Here is a 19488-nt window from a genome sequence, read left to right as displayed (position 1 = left end):
AACGGTTCAATTTTTTTTAAGAAACGATCAATTAATTTCAAAATATTTGATCTCTACTAATCATCGTGTTGGTTTTGCCATGTAGAAATGTATACCGATTGATCATTAGAAATATTTTATTACATAAATATTTTCTTCCATGGGAAATAGTTACGTATTGCGCAGCAAATTTTGCAACGAAATGAGTATCTATAGTAATCATAATTAATAATACAACGCAGTATATTTTGAATAGTGAATAGGTACTTACAAAGTGTTGTATTTCATATTTAAATATAGATACTAAGTTATATTTAATATATTGAATATACCATACAGGGGAAAACAAATAGGTACACACGAATAGTATTGTATTGTTACGTAAAACGTTTAAATATTGAGAAGAGTAGGTTTTTAATATAGGTACTAAATAGTAGTCAACAATAAGTCATTCAAATTAGGCAAAAAGAAAATATTATTAAAAATGTTAATTATACTAAATTGTACGTAATACAAGTATTAATATACAAAAAAATTATACATTTTTTTTTCTAAGTTACAAAATAAATAATATTACAGTATATATAATATAATATAGACACCAACCTAATAGTCACCACAAATACAAATTATAACCAAAGATTTTCAATTGTCATAAAATTTAACCACCTTATAAATTAAATTATTCTAATATTATGATATATATTTTAATTTACATATAATATTAATAAACCAGAAACTACGATATATTATTTTATTTTAAACACATCGTGGTTAGAAAAAAAAAAATAGTTTACAATAAATTATAGAAATTCACCAAGTTATAAATAAATTATAATGAATTCTCAAAATTCAACCAATACCATCCGTTTCCCTATTCAATAAATGACAAAGTTTAATTAAGAAAAATAAAAACGCAACATATAACTATGAGAAATTTTTCTTATGTGACTGAGCAAAATATTTGTTCTGTGAAATATTTTTATGCGAGTCAAGTAAAAAATAGTTTGCAAATATACAAAAGAAAAAAGGAAAAAACTAATTAAGATTCGTTAATTTAAATAACTTCATAATTTTTTTTTATATAACATAATAATAGCTTATTTTAAAAATAATTTAATAAAGTTTTTATCAAGGAGTTGTCTAATTAATCTGATGTCATTGGGATTAAAATGTAAAAAAGTGTATAATATTATGTTTGAGCAAAATTATTAAGTACACACGGCTCCCTGATAATTTCGAGGTGATTTGACCACCCATAGTATTTATCACAGCATTTAGGTATAAAAATATAACCGGAAATCAAGTAATTTTTAAGATTACTTGTCCTTGTGTTGCTTAGACCGAGGATTCCGATCGCTTTGGGTACCATTATTTCTGGGTACAATACTAACACTGCCGTCTGGCTGCTCACGCAGCGTATGAGTATACGGTGAGTACGGATTTCCGTCAGGATCTCTTAAACTCTAAACATACAAATAAACGTGTTGGAATTAATTAACATTTATATCAAGACCATTTTCAAATTGTATATATTTTTATATGTACGTTAATCAAATGCTAAACTTACTGCAAATATATGGTTATAAAGTAGATCATATTTGGTTTTGACTCTCATACGTTCGGTCATTAAGTATTCACGTTCTTGTAACAGATTGAACTTTCGGTCTTTCATTTGTTTTACTTCGTCGGCTAAACTGAGGATTTGATCCAGCTTACGTTTCCGGCAATTTTGAGCAGCCACCTAAAAACAATAATAACAATAATATTATTAAGAAAATATGTCCACAAAACGATAATATGTATTAGCTAGGTTAGATTAGGTGAATCATGTATATTAAAAATGAATAACTGTCTATAACCCTTTACAGACCTTGTTTTTTCCTCGACGTCTAATATCTCTAATCAATGTCAGTTGACTTTCAGATAGGTCATACTTGGACAGCCTCTCGTTAAATTCATCCATGGGAAGATTGATTATGTCGTCGACGCTGATAGGAATATTCAGATTTCTGGCCCTCTTCTCGTCTCTTGTTAGTTGTTCATCCTCGCTCCTCTTACTGCTGCTCTTGAACTTGTTACGCGGTGTCCTGGGACCTTCAGCAGGTAGTGCATACGTATGGTTGAGAGCCACTTGGTGTTCGGGCGTCATCACACGTGAACAACCTTGATCAACAATAAATAATATTATACAGTTTATATAATTAGACAAAAATGCATTGTTGAAATATAGAAATAAAATTTACAATTATGCTTATGTGGGGTAATTTGATATTTATTCAATAGGTTTTTTTTAATCATCCTTTAGGTATTATAAATAATTATAGACTATACATAATATAAAATATAATTTTATATTCTGGATCAATATATATATATATTTGCATTGACATTTTGAATATAGTGTTATAATTTTTTTTTTATATGAGAAGGGGAATTTAGCCTATATTAATATAACACATAGGCCATGGCTATCTAGTGACTCCCAAGTGGGAGATGGTATAAAAATTAAATAAATAATTGTAGATAGTAATAAAACATTAAAATAACTTACCAGCCATGTGCCTGTTAAACTGTGAAGAACCAGGCACTGGAATACCTTCCCTGACGGACATATCATACGGCAGGTTCAATGAATCGGGCACTAGACCAACGTGATTCGGCCTTGTCGTTTCAGTGGCGTTCGGGGTTCCTAAATATATAAAGGTAAAAATTAAAATTAAAAAAACGCGAGACGAGAACTATTTTACCGAGCAACTTAAGCATTTCAACATTGTTTTATTAATAATATTAATTATATAATGTGTACCTGATACAGGATCTGTTAGACGCCTTCCGTACAACTGGTATTTCTTTTGTGGAGCAGCCGAATGACCACGACTTCCGGAATACAGATAATTGTCTAACCACCTCATTTTTCTAAAGCGAAACAGTAACATGATAATTACTAATCAATGATAAAAGCCCTGCATACTGCAGATGATATTATATTATACAAAAATATTGTGTCTAATATAGAATATATATAATGTTAAAATATATTTGTCACATTATGTACAAAGAGCGAAAGGGACAGTACTATGTATTATATGAATATAATATAAATATATCGATCACTTTAATTTTTCCTCAATTCACGAATTTTCATACGTTAAAGGATTTAATTGGTAAATATTGTGATTTTTTTTTTAACCGAAACCAACATTTCAAATGTGATGTCGTCTAAATTTGCATTAAATTTAAAACTAATGTATAATGTATAATATACGAAGAAACAACTGTTAATTATATAATAAATGTAGTAATCTCTAGTTCAAGTGAAACAGATTTCTATTTCAAGTAGGTACCTAGTTATACAGCATTGCCATCCATATTTCTATATAAACTTAATTCTAGTTAGTGTTGTTGCTAGTTAAATAAGTCAGTTATTTCTGTTATATTTTGTATAATATAGTATGTATACTATAAAATATAAAAACATGACAAAATGACAAATGTAGTAATCATCGTCATCTAAAACGAGATAACCCGCAGGACTTACCCATATTCTTGGTGGGAGTGGGATGGGTACCCTTCATTATGTCCACTGTCCGAGTTGGTTTCCATCCATTCGGTGTCTGACGACAACGAGGGCACGCGTTCTGAGCCCATTGAACTAACGGCGCTGTCCGAGTCACCACCGCCCGCGTTACCGTTTTGTACCATGGTTGCGGTGTTCATCGTGTTGTTGTTGCACGGCACCGAGCTACTAGCTGTGTCCATCATCCGCACCGGGTACATGCCACCTATATATTAATGAATAAAAGGAATTACACACTGTATTTTTTTTTTATAGGTTTTAGTGTTATTACCGTCCGCACCCATCGATGGGTCCATAAGCTGCAAGTCGTCGTCGTTTAATATCGACGACAAAAGTCCATCCGATGAAGGAGCCATTTCATTATTGTGATTCTAAATATACGGGGAAAAAATGATAATATAGTAAATATATATATATATAATGAGATAGTGTCTTTACTAAAATAATCACTTGGTAATACAAATATAAAACCATATTTTATACAATCTAGATGTCTATATATAGTATATTGATTATTATTACATACAAATAAAATTTGAACACATACCAATACGTAATATATATATTATACATATTATCAATATATATATATTGATTGCACTTATTTGAAAATGTAGTTAAAAATAAATACATGTGTCTAATTTACAGATAAATTAGTTATCATTATATAATTATGAAATGATTTAAGAACTTTAGTAGATATGTGAGCATAATAATAATAATAATACTGATATAAATTAATTTAGTTTTTATTCTAACATAAAAATATGCAGGACAATTATTTTATTGAACGATACTCGATTATTTCAAAATCTAATAAAGTTTTTGGAAATAATTTTTTTTAGTATATTGTAGTTATGTTTTTACTTTTTTGAATAACAAACTCACTTTTTAAATTTCATATTTCGAAACAAAATATTTTTCAGAATATTTTAATATTTATAAGAATCAAAATTCGAGTATAGTTTATATATTAAAAATATTTAAAGCTTAGGTGAGTGGAGTAGTAGACCATCATTTTACGGGGTACCTCCGTACAACACCACTTAGCTAACCAACGTTTTAAATAGTCATAACTAGAACACGGACTTATATGCACTAAAATGTTAAAATATTCATGGAAAATAAAAATATGCGTAAAAAATTAATTTTTTTTGAACATTTAATTGTTACAAAATATTTTAAAAAATTGCGGAATCTTATACAATAGATAAACTTATCTACTTTTCTTTATTTTTTTCGTCACTTTAATCATCTTGGTATACGTATTTTATTTCTCCAATTATTGATCTAAGGTCATATTTGGGAAAACCGTTTATACCTACAAGACTACAAGTATACCTATTAGTTTATTTTAATATTAATCGAAACTATAAAAATATCGAAATATACAATTAAAATTGTAAAATAAGTCCTAAGAATAGAAAAAATATCAAAATATACAAAAATATGCACTAAAAAAGTTAAATTTTTTAAACCGTGAAGTCATGAAACAAATTTTGTGCTAACTTAGCATATCATACGATCAACCAGAATAAATATGCAAATTATATTAAGTTAATATTCATTAACTACTCATCCAAATTTAGATTTTATGTATAGGTATAAAAATATTTCAAAAAATATTCTGCTTCAGAACATGAAATTAAAAACGTATGTTTTCATCTAAAAAAGTAAAACACTGCAAATGACTATATAAGCATAATTGCTAGTGATCATTACCTGATAGGGAAACATCATTTCATGTTGATGGGGTTCTGTCTTGAACGCTGTAGGCTGTTCGGATGAACTGCCGGGTAAGTGAAGCGAAGTGGCAACGGCTGAACTAAGATTGCAGTTGGTCGACACACCTGTATCATAGAAATAGACATATATATCTATATTATAATTTATTAAATAATATTTTAATGAATGAACGTATACAGCGATGGATTTGCGACGGTAGGCACGTGTAGTAACTAGTATCGTATTAGTATAATATATAATAGGAAGCGATCGTGGGGGAAATCGTTTCCCTCGATTCACACAAGTTTATTATCCAGTAATAATAAATTGTATTGATATAATTATGAAACTAATGTGATAAAGATATAGAACCCACTGTGTAGAGTATGGATGTGGAATAGTATAAAATTCGATAAACATTTAATTGAAAATGCTGCAGAATACGACATAGGCAAGATTTAATAATACTTTAAGGATGGTGAGGGGTTATTTTAGTATAAGACACACTTAAATATGTGAACATACGTTCATAAATAAACGTTCTGCCTGTTTTTTAAATACCTCTATTGCATATCGTCTATTTCGAAATAAATGATAATACACATGTAGGTATAGAAATATATACATATGACATCTAATACTTAATGATTAAACATAATATTATTATAACATCAATAAAATCAAAAACATGTTGAATCTTATAATAATGTATTTATTAAAATAAAATAAACCTATCTATACGTTGTTTTTATCTATGGAGCGAGATCAGTTGGCCAAAAATTAAAACTATTAATAAATACTTGATAATATACATGATGAAATTGAATAATTGTCCTAAATTTTAAAATAATATAAAAATCGTATCAATATAAAATAATCGCAAGTCATTATGAGGCTATTAAGTTCCTACTACAGAATATTTATAGTTCCAAATTACGAAGTCATCAAATAAAACTTCACTATCAGTAACAATCTGTACAAATTATATTCTGAAAAGTCTGTCTGTCTGGATTATTTTTTTTAATCGTTTTTTCCGTTAATTAATCAAAAAGGTTACCTAACCCAACTAAATGACTAATATTTATCTGAAATCTAATTTTCAGTTTTATATTTATAAATGTTACCTCTTATATTCATTATTTTGGACTTAGCGGTAAACAATTTCATATATTTTTTTACATTAACCAAAACAAACTTTCCTATTAACGTAGTTAAATAACTAAGTTTTACAACTTCTAGAAAATTTTCTATAAAAAAAAATGTAAAAAATACACATGTTATTTCCAAATTCATAAATTAGATAATTATTTTGTGGTAAAAAAAGATGAATATTAAACATGTATGTCTAAAATGTTAAGGTTTTGTAAGTTGTTAGAACATTTTTGTATCCAAGCCATTTGCCAGTTTTAAAACTTTACTTAGAATGTCAAAACTCTAAATACGACTCTGGAGTCTGGGTCTTACCCGCAATAATAATATAATACGCAACACAGTCATGTTACGACAAACATCGCAATATTAATTTATTTTTCAACACGCGCTGTAGTATCCAACAGTTCGCTCACGATGGCAATGCGGTGAATTGAATTGTTTATGTCGAAGTGCTCGTGAGTATTGAGTACAGATAAGATTAAAACAGTATACTATGTAGATAACGTACCGATCGACGAAGAGTGGTGATGATAGTGTGATAGGGACGACGACGAAGACGTGGTCGCGTGGCCTCCGCCCATGTCAATGGACGTGGACGCTGGTGGAGGTGGTGGCGGAGGAGGCGCGCACAGGCTCACGTTCTGCAACAACACGTTTCCCGTGTTGTTGTTGCTGTTGTGATTGTTGTGCTGGTGGTGGTGTTGGTGGTGATGCGGATGGTGATACATGCCGGGCCCGGGCGGGTAACTGAGCGCGCTGGACGGGTGCTGGCCGTAATGGGGCTGATGATGGTGGTGCTGTCCTTCGACCGGGAACGCCAGCATCGGGCTGCACGTAGCCAAGTCCTGCCAGCCCCGCTGGTCCATTCCACTGTTGCCCGTTCTTGTGTAGCCCATCCTGCCCTAAAGTGACAAAGTTTCATAATCAATAATAGCTGATAAATATTGCATACAAGAATATCTTGTACACGATTACCTATATATTTATATAAAATGTATTCATTTTAAGCTATATTTGTAATTGTATACTAACATAGACATTTTATAATTTATAGAATTTATTGCAATGACTATAATGATCACCACGTCATATTGTTTAAACATGTATTTATCGTTTTAATAAAATAAATTTGAAAATTTCAAGTATAATAATCATGCAAATACCAAATACGTTTTGATAATTCATCATTTGAGAACAAATGCATTATATAGGAATACTAAATGGAACCCGGGGAATAAGCAGACCATATATGCGTATATGGTCGTGAAATAGGCCTATTTATTTCTTGTTTATGTTTTATGTTAAAATACAATGCACTTAAGGTAGCATATTAAATTTATACTCGTATTGTTTCATTTCAATAAATAACATCCATAATAATATTATTGTTATAATACAAAAAACAATAATTATAATTTATTTTGCATTTTTATATGTACTCGTAACAGAACAAAAATTATACATTGTTGAAATATGTTACACGTAAACAGCAAACCCGTTACACGATACGATATTCAGCATTACAAATAATTAAACTTTCACGTTTTCATATGATTGATATTAACTTAGGTATATAACAAAAGAAATCAATAGTCATTACTTATAGTACATTATCATACTATCATAACTAACACACAATATGATGAATTTCTAAATCATCCGAGATTTAGAACTGCGGATTATTAAGATAGTATTTATTGCATATAACTGAATAATATTATTATTACATCAGATAATAAAATTAGTAAAAACCCCAATATTACATGTGCATTATACTAAGTTTATTATATGATTTTATTAAATAATAATTTATAGATGTGTATCTCGAATCGTACTTATGATAAAACCAATGTTGTAAGAAAACAGGGTAATTTAAATTTCTTTCTATTCGTACACGCTTATTAATGGTGAAGTTGATGCCCCACGATGCTATCTCAAGTTAATTTTGGGATCCTCGCTTTCAGTATCCGAAAAATTTTTTGTTCTGTTTTTCTTTTAACAATCATACGATATATTTGATCAAAAATGTTAAAATGACGAAATTGACCTAAATGAATAATTATCATATTATTTTTTATCGTAATTATCTAAATTGTTGTATCTTTTTCGTAAGAGTTAATTACCAGCATGTAAGTTATAATCTGAGTGATTTTATTAATGTACCCATACTTCGTATTTCACGCAATTGCGGGCTCGTCCCGTGTTTAAGTATAAATAAATAAACATTTTAAATATTATTTTCACGAAGAAATAACTTCAATTATAAAAAATAACTTTTAATAATATACATCTGCAGATAATCGTTATTGTTTTAAGAAACCCTGAATTGGCCAACTATAAGTACAAGAAAAACAATATAAGCAATAAAAATATTTACTACATTTTGATCGGTTATATATTTATCGACTTAGAAATCCGTTCCTTCCTTATGTGATTAATATAAATTAGTTATCGCGCTTGCGTGGCTATTAAATGTTTATAGGTGAGTGTAAACTACGAACAGATTAAAAATATCACAAATAATATATTATACACCTTATTTTTATTACGTTACAAGTTAATTGTTAAACAGTTTTACATTTACACTTAGAAATAACTCATGTTATAGACAATTTTCATACATTCAATATGAAATAAATATAGACATTAATTTCTTTTTCATTTATTAAGTACCTACCTATCAATTATTATAACATTTATAACATAAATTACAAATTATAATATAGAAATCGATATAAAATTAGTAGGTATGACATTTTATAATAAAAAGTTTTTTTTTATAGAGTTCTCAATCATTTTATCACACGGTATTTTAAAAAACGCACGGATACCATAAAATCGAAAAAAAAAGTGTCAAACAAGTACCTATACGAAATAGGAAGCGGTATGTAAAACTCACGCACACAATTTTAAGAACCATACAGGTTAATCCAAACCTATCTATACACATATATTAATAAAACTGTTCGAATGTAATGTGTTAAAATTTTAAAATAGTGTTAAATAAACAGTTGTGTTACCGTTCGAAACATTAACGAATACAAATCATTGGGAAAAAAATTATTGTTGTATCAAACATGTCTATTCATAATAATTTCTAAACTAAACTAACAACAATAACAGCTATTATAATATAGGTACTTACTCAACTAACTAGTTACAAAATTATTATAGGTACACGAAATAAATTACGTACATGTACAATTTAAGATTATAATTACGGTTATCTATATAACTACTTATTATAGATATAATCACAATGTTTTAAATTATCAAATTTTCGAATTAAAAACGTATTAATGCTTTAAATATGTTTCTTGAGCTTTTTAAATATTTTTAAAAATCTATTAAAATTTGTAGTAAATACTAAATAGATATTATTATAATACAAAATTAATTTATAACAAACATTCCTCATTTAGTAAATATGGCAATCAAACGATATTGATATCATATTGATACAAAAAAATATGTATTTCAATTTGTAAAATAATATTGAATACTTATAAATGATAGTGATGAAATTTAGTGTAGTACTGACACCAAACATTTAATCTATTTCGTATTTATCCTAATATAGATCATTAACTCAAAAACAGATCGTTAACATTTTGATTTAAATAGGTAGGTATAACAATATTTTCAAAAAAAAAATTAAGTTCCAATAGCCACGATATTTTTCTTAAATGCCATACAAATCTAAGAATTTAAAAATATGACATAGGATAATGTACTTAAAAATTCCCAAAATTAAATTGTGTACTTCATTATTAAAAAAATAATACGAATATGAACCTAAACAACAGTACTTGTACCTATAAACGAAACACAATGCAGCAAATACTCGTAATACATATATTATTCTGTCAGGTGTATAAGGGTTAATTACTGTCCTCTTGACATTTTAATGTTGTCCAACTGCAGCATAATATATTACCGACCCGGTAAGCTAAACGGTTCGTAAATCCGAATATATATTGTACAATTAAATCGTTTCGAAGGGGTTGTTGGCGCACCGGCCACTCGAATAAGCGCTGGTCTGCGGGTCTTTGTCCGTCGTCACTTTTATACTTAGAAATTTTCATATTACATCCACGCGAGCAGGTAGCTGTTGTATACGAGGTACGACGCGACGACGACGATCATCCATATGACGCATAATATTATGGACCCGACGCGGCGGTGGTGAGCCACGACAACAATGACGATGAAATGCACATATTTCGTTTCCCTCGATTCCGAAACGCTGATTGCGTGATTATATATGTGAAGGAGAGAAAAATATAACACAATAACACTATAACCACCGTCTGAATTCAAAACGGTAGGCCTATTATGCGCATATTATTATAAGTGTGTAGTGCATGTATTATTATTACTATTATATATAAGAGGACGGAGCCCCCGAATCTGGTGAGGGATGGGACTATATTATATTATATATATCCATACACATATATACATCTATACACGCCTGCACTCGACCCGAAATTCCGAAAATAAAAATATAATAACAATAAGAACGCACTTCCAGCTATACATAAATGTTATATTATTTTAGTATATATAATATATTGTGGTAGGTAGTCCCGCGTTTATATATATATTTAATATATTATATATATATATGCGTAGGTACGTTTCTATACGAGGGATTATTATTTTACCATTCCGAGGTGAATTTCGTCGTTTCAAGTGGTTATGATAATTATCTCGCGCGGAGTCAACACATTGGCCAGAGTGCACATTATTATTGTACAAAAGTCTACCTGCTGGCCGCCGATCTGAGCAAGTATATTTGAGTAAATATTTATCTTTGCCCGTCCGTCGGTCTCTCCGCATAACTGGGCGACGACCGACAGATTTTTCTCACCCCGGGGGAGAAAGCTCGCCGGTTATGTCACGTGAGAGTTTCGCAAATAGCTGGCGGGACAGCCGCCTCAATACGGACTAATACGTCGTACTATTACTACTATTATTATAATGTGTGTACATGTTTATTTGTAAAACGTGTGTGTGTGTGTGTGTGTGTGTGTGTGTGTGTGTTAGTGGACGCGGTTTAAGAACAATGTGAAACCCGTCGCTCGGCAATTTGTCAAGTTTTACAACGATAATAATAATAATAATAATAATAATCTGGCGGCGTTGGTCGTCGCTGCACTCACCCGCGGCGCTCGGTAATAATATAATATTTTACACACCGTTTTGGGAAGAAAAAAGTCCTTATTAAACGCGGGAGGAGAGAGGAGAAAGACTACAGTGCCGAAGAGCTGTTGGCCGGAGAGCATAATTTGTTTGTAGTATTACGTGTGTGTGTGTATGTATTATTTTTCTTCAGAGCCCATTACCTACGCCGACCATTGCGCGCGCGTCATTAGCGCGTTATGGTATATTATCTTAAATAAATCGCGCGCGGCCCGTGTAGGACGCTAATTAAGTTTTCACGCGAGATCGGATGCTGCAGCGGCGGTGGTAATAGTTTGTGTGAAGTGTGAACAGTCGGTTTTCTCATCGTATGTATAAGTGCGACGACGGCGAACAGGACACGTATATTATTATTTAATTTTATATACGTATACATATATTTCTCACCCGCACAGCAATATACCTACTACCGCGTATTTGGTATAAGCCCGTCAGTGTGTGTTTGTGTATGCGTGTGTGTGTAAGTGAACGTGTGTGTTTTGCTGGTATATACGCGGGGCATCGCGAGCGCGAGAATTTGTTGATTGATGCCTGCCTCTCGACAACGGACCAAGGTCGATCGTAATTTTTCGACGACCTTAGGTAAATAATGGCGTATTAACATTTTTAAGGACGCGTATACACACATCGTCGTCGTCGTTTCCCTCTATATTTAAGAGGTATGTACATATTTTATAAGTATTATATTATAAATATATATATGGATAACGAAATTCTCAAAAATATAGAAACTTACTATTTAATACTTGGATAGGGGGGTGGGGAGTCGTAATTAATCCTTTTTACGCGTTAAGTGTGTCATCATGTTAATACATTATATTGTTTTTTAAATTTTATTTTTACTGGGATTTTCGTGAGACCCCGTATAGCTGTAGTATTAAGACTGCTGGTATATCTCAGTTGTTGTCGTCCCCGCCCCACCACCAACATAAACGACCGACCGCTTCACCAGCTATCATAATAATAAACAGGTAACTTTATCATTATAATTATTATTACGCGCGGCTGCTGCGGTCATTATTATATTGTCGGACAGGAACATTATTGAATGCGAGAGAGGCCCATATAATTTCTACGAGGCACCCGACAACATCAGGCGAATAAATCATAATCTCAGTGGCATTTATATGAATGCCTTTACCTATCAGACCTTCTGGCCATCATTGGTTCCCAATATAGTATACGTACGTACATAATATTATATTAATATAATATGATACACGTGGTGTAATGCGGCCAGTAATACGATGTCTTCAGTGAAGCAGACTGCTTTGGTCGGTGCCTACCTAAGATTATACGTGACGTGCAAGGCAGTGTCAATCGATGATCGTAAAAAAATAAAAAAATTATTAACAGACAGTACAACAATAACGTAGGTAGTTCACGTGTTCGCTAAACTATGCACGAAGATTTTTTTTTTATAGGGTTCGCTTCGGCGCAATTGAAATATTTCCTTTATTATCGGAGCAAAGAGATAATTCCGACTGCCATTAACGCACGTTTTTGGATATATTTGTGATGGTAGACGAATTTCCCTAACAAAGTTTCAGTCAAGTTTTTATTAGCCATAACCGATTCACTTTACACGTTTACAATTTAAAATCAATAGTATTTTTTTCTAAAAATGTATATACTAGGCCATCTGTTGCATAATATTGAACAACAAGCTTATTATATGGAAACAAATATACATATATATTATATACATAAAAAATAGAATATGAAATAACTGAGTGAAGGGGACTTACAAGGGAGGTACTTCATCAGAATATAAAATATTGTCAAAAAGTAAATATTTTTATTCAAAATACGTAAAATACGTGTCCATATTATAATATGTTGTTTTGTATTTCAATTTATCATTGATTAGTTATAACTTGTAAAGTTAAAAGCTATTAAATCAATGTTTAATATTCGTTGACAAAAAAAAATAATTAATTTTTTTTTTTCATTGGTCAAGCTACATTACTTTTCAGTTGTTAAAAAGTACCTAATTTTATTAGAATTAAAGTTACTTTATATTTATATTTTTAAAAATATGGAATCTATTGTAATAAATTTATGTTGTTAATATATTAAATAAGTAATGACAATCAACAATATGAAATTATATAACATTTTTATCTAAGAATTAAAGATGACAATAATTATTCAACACATTTCATTTTTTATTTTAAATAAAAATGGATTTTTCAAATTAGTAATTATTAAAAAGAAAAAAAAATATTTTTGTCATAAATGTAGCTATTTTATAAATTTCAGAAAATTGTTCTTGTATGATGTATTTACATAATTATTATCAATTAGTTCTTAAAATGCCTTTAAAAAAATTAACTAACGATTAATTTAGTGACTTTAATATACAAAAATATAAAATACGTTTAAATAACTTAAAAAATAACATTTAATTAAGTTACTCCTCAACATAATCTACTGCAGGACTCTTACCCCCACTTTGCTAATGATGTATATTTAATAAATAATAAATAAACATTACTTATTTCTAAACATTTTTTCTAACAAAATGTTTAATCTTTTTTTACTTAAAAAATACTAATACTTTTAAATACGAGAAGCGATCATAAATATACCTACTCGTTCTTTGCTAATTTTTAAAACGTCCGAATATCTCGTTAATATAAATAACGTTTGAAAGTAACATAATTTATATAAGGATAGTCATTGCAACTAAGTAATAAGTACTCAACTTCTAATAACCAATAAAGGTAAAAGAATATTATGTTACTTTTTTGTCATCAATCTCGAGATATATATACAATACAAACTACAAAGTGGTTTATTGATGTCGCTCATTACTAAAAATAATAATTATATTATTATGGGCACAGTAAAGATTTATTTGATCGATCAAATTCTGTAATTAGTATAATAAATACATTTGAAGGCCATTGTTATTGTTCGAGAATACACATGTTTTTTACTTACAGCTATTAAAGTATAATATACGCATATATATAATATCGAGGATGATTTAAGAACGCAATAATTCTGACTTTTTTTTCGGCAAGGCGGTTTGAATTCTACACGTATGTAATAATACCATATTATCGTATTACTATGGAAAATTCCCAGAACAAATACGCACCGCATAGGTGAACGTTTGACGTGTGAGCGCACCCCAACCAGGTAGAACACGTTGACAAATAGAGCAGCGGCGGCGCCTTATTTGAATTCGACTGTGGGACTTATTAGGGGGCGTATATAATTTGGAAAATTGTGTAGATCAAATAAACGCGGGCAGGCGGGTCGGCGGCCGTTTGAAGGACGGCCGACTATAAATTAAAAAAGTAAAGAAGCGAGCGAGAGAGAAAGATGTAAAAAAACCTGTGGCCGGCCCGTTCACGCGAAGCCTAATTACTTTAATAGACGCGCGTTATATACACAATACACATACGAACACACACACACACACACACACACACACACACACACACACACACACACACACACACACACACACACACACACACACACACACACAAACACACACACGCGCCCGCAGCATGGTATTACGTGTAATTTAAGGTCTCCCGATGTATTAATAATATGACTTAACCGCGAGCGGCGTTGTATAAAACGCATATAGGACGCACAGCGAACACACTTCTACGTCGACGACAACGACGACGAAGCTCGTGCACGTATTTTACTGCTCAACGCCTCCCTCGTTTAATGACCGATACACGTTACCCATGTGCCCCGTATCCCTTATAGCAACAATGATAATAATAATGATGATAATTTAATGATAATAATAATGGTAAAAATAATCATACGCGTAGACTTTCGACATTCGTTAATCGTGCTGTTGTTTTGGTATGACTTTATTTGGTTTTTAAGTATACGAAACCGTGGTTTTTACGTTCAAAACATTTTATTATAATATGATTAAATATTATATTTAATGTGATACCACAATAATAACAAGTACCTACCTACTTTCAAAACATGTGATGCATATATATTTATATATATATATATAAAATAGAACTTTAAATTCTAACAACCAACCTTATGTTTCGATTATAAAATTGCTAAAATTAATTTCTACATACAGTATAAATATAAACATATAATAAATTAAAGTATATGGTATATGTTATTTAAAATTAATAATTGGCTGGGAGTGGTTTATTATATTATATAATATACTATACAATACATATGGTTTGTACAAAATCTACCCTATTCAACGTCTTTCTCCAAATAATTGCAAGACTATTGCTTGTTTCTATTTTGTTACAGGTACCTCTGGTACCATGGTTCACAATGCTAATGATACGAATTAAAAGAGGTAAATTAAATAAATTCATACATTGTGCAGCTCTGCATAGGGCTGATAAGGAACTGAACTAATATATAGTCACGATAAAATGTTGCAAAAAATTATGCTAAAGATGCCAAGATGTTGATAAAGTTTATGCGTTTCTAAAAATATTGTTCATAGTTATAAAATGTATGTTTTAATACCAGTATAACATTATTATAATGAGTTAATTTTTAAAATTTTATGACTGTATAATAAACTATTATAGCTATATAATAAATGTTTGTAATATAACTAAACAGTATATACATCTATAATACATATACATTTTTAATATCCAAGTATTATTTATGTAGGCAAACATATTTGTGCAACATTATATTGCTATATATAATAATATATACTTGTATAGGTATCTACGTATTAGATACATTTATATATAAAATAATTTACTTCAAAAATAATTATATAAATTGCTATGTATAAATATAGTTCACATTTTAAATAGCATATAAATCAAAGTTTTAAAGTATCATATTTAAATAATCCCAAAATAATTATTTAAAAACTAGGTACCTTTAATAATTAAAGCCCATCGAAATTTTTGAAAAATATACTATTATTACTATTATATAATATATACTTATAATAAGTTAAACACGTATTTTTGTAAAATTATTCGCCTCTTTACACACTCCTTTACCCATGTTATTTTTTATTTTTATTTGCTAATCTTAGAATGAAATCATTATTATTGAAAATTGCTAAAAATTATTAAACCATTTAATTTAATAACAAATTCTTTATATTAGTAAGAAATAGAATATCGTCATCAAAAGAAAATAGTTAATTTTGAGAGACTTCAACTAACGTACACATTATACGTTTTAATACTGTACAGTTTACGATGTTTTCAGTAACATTAATGTCATAGCGGGAAAATGGCGAATTCCAAATAAAAAACATTCGTTAAATGCATCACAACTCGTGAGAATCCGACTTTATAAATGGCTTTTAAAAACTTATATATATTACACGACCGTTCGTGCTTACTTGAGAACTGCAATCAGCCAAATCAAATCTTCTGCAAAACGCTAACGGCTGAACCTCTTCGAACCGGCACACGTTTTCGGATATCATTTCGCATGGATTAACATGTTAATCCATACAATATAATAATTTAATAATATATAATATTATAAATATGTATATATTATGATGACATTCAATTATAATAGGTGTATATGATGAACAACAACAATAATAATAAAATATCGATAAAAAAAAAAGTACGATCGGTATAGGTTGCGATTACGATAAATTATATTAAATTATAGGTATGAACGCGCACGCCAAACAACATTACGCGGAGGTGGAACGGATGAAATATATGTATGAAATATCTTCCGAGCTACCGGACACCTCGTCACGAACTGTCCATCTCCCGGGCACGGTCGGCGGCGAAGGTTACGACGACGGCAGCAACAGCATCCACCGCCCGCCTCTAACCGACCGATCCGTTTCTCTTTGCGCTCCCACCGACCGCACGCGCACGAAAACAAAAAAAGTTCCGGGTAGTCGCAGCCACCTCTGCCGCCCCGCTTTATCACCGTTGTACAATAAACGAATTGTGCTTTATTGCGTGCATTTGTATACATTAGTTTTAAGCACACACAATAATATTAACATGTACTATAACAATGAAAACACATATATTCTCGGTAATAAAATCATTAAAACCACGTGAAAGTCGTTCAAAAAACGTATCTATAATATAATAATAAAAAAAATATGCACGCAGATTATGTTTTGTTTGCGGTAAAGCCAAGAACGATAAATTCGATCGGAACGATTTTTTTTACCGTGCACCATATACATTATTCCAATAAAATCGATAATATCAATTTTACTTAATATTATTTCTTTTAGGTACTTATACATAGTATATAGGTACGACTAATCAGTGGAGAATAACATTTTTTTTTATTTTTGCCGGGGCCCAGAATTTTTCTAATTTACCACCCCTCAACGCTCAAGTACCTAATTATATTTATTTTACTTATTCTAACTAAAATTAACATTTAACTATACACAAGTAAATTAATATTTTTAAAGGGTGAAATAGATCCACTTTATTGTAACTATAATAAAGTAATAACAATAATTATTTTTCGTTATAATATTGTTATTTCAATACTCCGTTGAATTCAATCACTCAAATATTGCTTAATCCAAACATAATACGATTACAAATGTCAACATTATTATCATGTTTCCAAAAATGTTGGACTGTAGAATACGGACAACAGAAGTTATAATGTAATAGTAGTAGTTATACTTAATACAGGCTGCAGTATAAGGGTATAGAAGAACTAGAACATACTATTATAACTTACGGTCAGTTATATCATGGTTCATGACTAGGAGTACACCAAAGTATATAGTATGTTAGTATGTACTATATATAGCCTAAACTTTTATTGAATATAAATTGAATAGTATGTTAGATATGTGATAAATTTGCATTAGTTATTAATTAATTCTTATTATTCTATACCTCAATCTCGCTCATTTACAGTGCATCCAATTACCCAAACCCAAAGTTCCACGGGCCACGTACAATTTAGGGTTAGTCGCAGGCCTTCGCAGTGGTGTCTAATCACTGTACTGTACCTTTTTCAAAATCAATTTCTGGAGAAAATAATAAATAATAAAAGATGTATATAGTATATACAATCAAAAATTAAAAAATTCCATAAATATATACGTATTATCATATTTCGTATTGCTGAAGTAAAAGCTCATCATATGAACGTAGAAATTTGTTCTTCAATCAAATACATTTTCCTCGAAATACTGAAAGACGCTGATTTATACAAAATGTCAACAGTGACTTTTGTCTGAGATATGAAGTAATTGTTGAATAAAATTTTACAAACATGCAATACGTAGCATTTGTGTGCATTTGACTTCTTTAATCGATTATAATAAAACCATAATATGATGTCATCGTACTCGTTTGGTAAGTCATGAACTCAAACCTCAACAGACAACCAAACTGATATGCGAGGGATTACAGCAGTTATGGTTTGAAACAAACTAACGGTACCTAGTTCACTAATCATTACGATGTCAAATTTACCAGCTAAATAAATTAAAATAAACATGTATGGTTATCTTATCTTTCCAGTAGTGTATTATGGGTCGTTAACTGCGGCTAACGATTGCCGAGCTATATAAATTTGTAATCAGATCAAGACTTTTATACCCTATATTATATAATATGTTTTACCTATACTACTAATTAAACATTTCAATTTGATAAGGACATAATCGCTAAAAAAGACGTGATACCTGTATGTTAGGTATCATAATGTTTCCATTTATTATATATAACAAACGAACAATATAGCAAAATATCATAACGCAGTAAAATCAAAACAAATAAACAATAAAAGAAAACTTACAACACTGTATAACTTTTTCATTGGTCAACATTTAATTATGGTTTTTTTTTTATTAATAAGGTAAGGTTAATAATATCGAAAATATTCTTATC

The 19488-nt window shown here is 30.1% G+C and overlaps 1 protein-coding gene across 3 annotated transcripts in view; it reads right to left on the bottom strand.

Annotated features, from left to right (window-relative positions):
- Positions 1–724: 724 nt before the first annotated feature.
- LOC113552593 (segmentation protein cap'n'collar) overlaps positions 725–19488 on the bottom strand; it is an 87155-nt gene continuing 68391 nt past the window's right edge. The window contains exons 7-15 of one of the 3 annotated variants that reach the window (XM_026955449.1): positions 6945–7338; positions 5282–5409; positions 3831–3930; positions 3521–3764; positions 2789–2898; positions 2534–2671; positions 1853–2145; positions 1550–1723; positions 725–1445 (exon numbers count right to left, since the gene is read on the bottom strand). In XM_026955449.1, coding sequence (XP_026811250.1) covers positions 1299–1445; positions 1550–1723; positions 1853–2145; positions 2534–2671; positions 2789–2898; positions 3521–3764; positions 3831–3930; positions 5282–5409; positions 6945–7338 — 1728 coding nt within the window. In that variant the 3' untranslated portion in view covers positions 725–1298. The remainder of the gene's footprint in view (positions 1446–1549; positions 1724–1852; positions 2146–2533; positions 2672–2788; positions 2899–3520; positions 3765–3830; positions 3931–5281; positions 5410–6944; positions 7339–19488) is intronic. The other 2 variants (XM_026955455.1, XM_026955461.1) reach the window with 2 other exon arrangements.

The sequence above is a fragment of the Rhopalosiphum maidis genome, chromosome 4 (genome assembly GCF_003676215.2).
Source record: "Rhopalosiphum maidis isolate BTI-1 chromosome 4, ASM367621v3, whole genome shotgun sequence".
NCBI classification, from domain to species: Eukaryota; Metazoa; Arthropoda; class Insecta; order Hemiptera; family Aphididae; genus Rhopalosiphum; species Rhopalosiphum maidis.
This window is presented reverse-complemented; position numbering and strand designations above follow the sequence as displayed.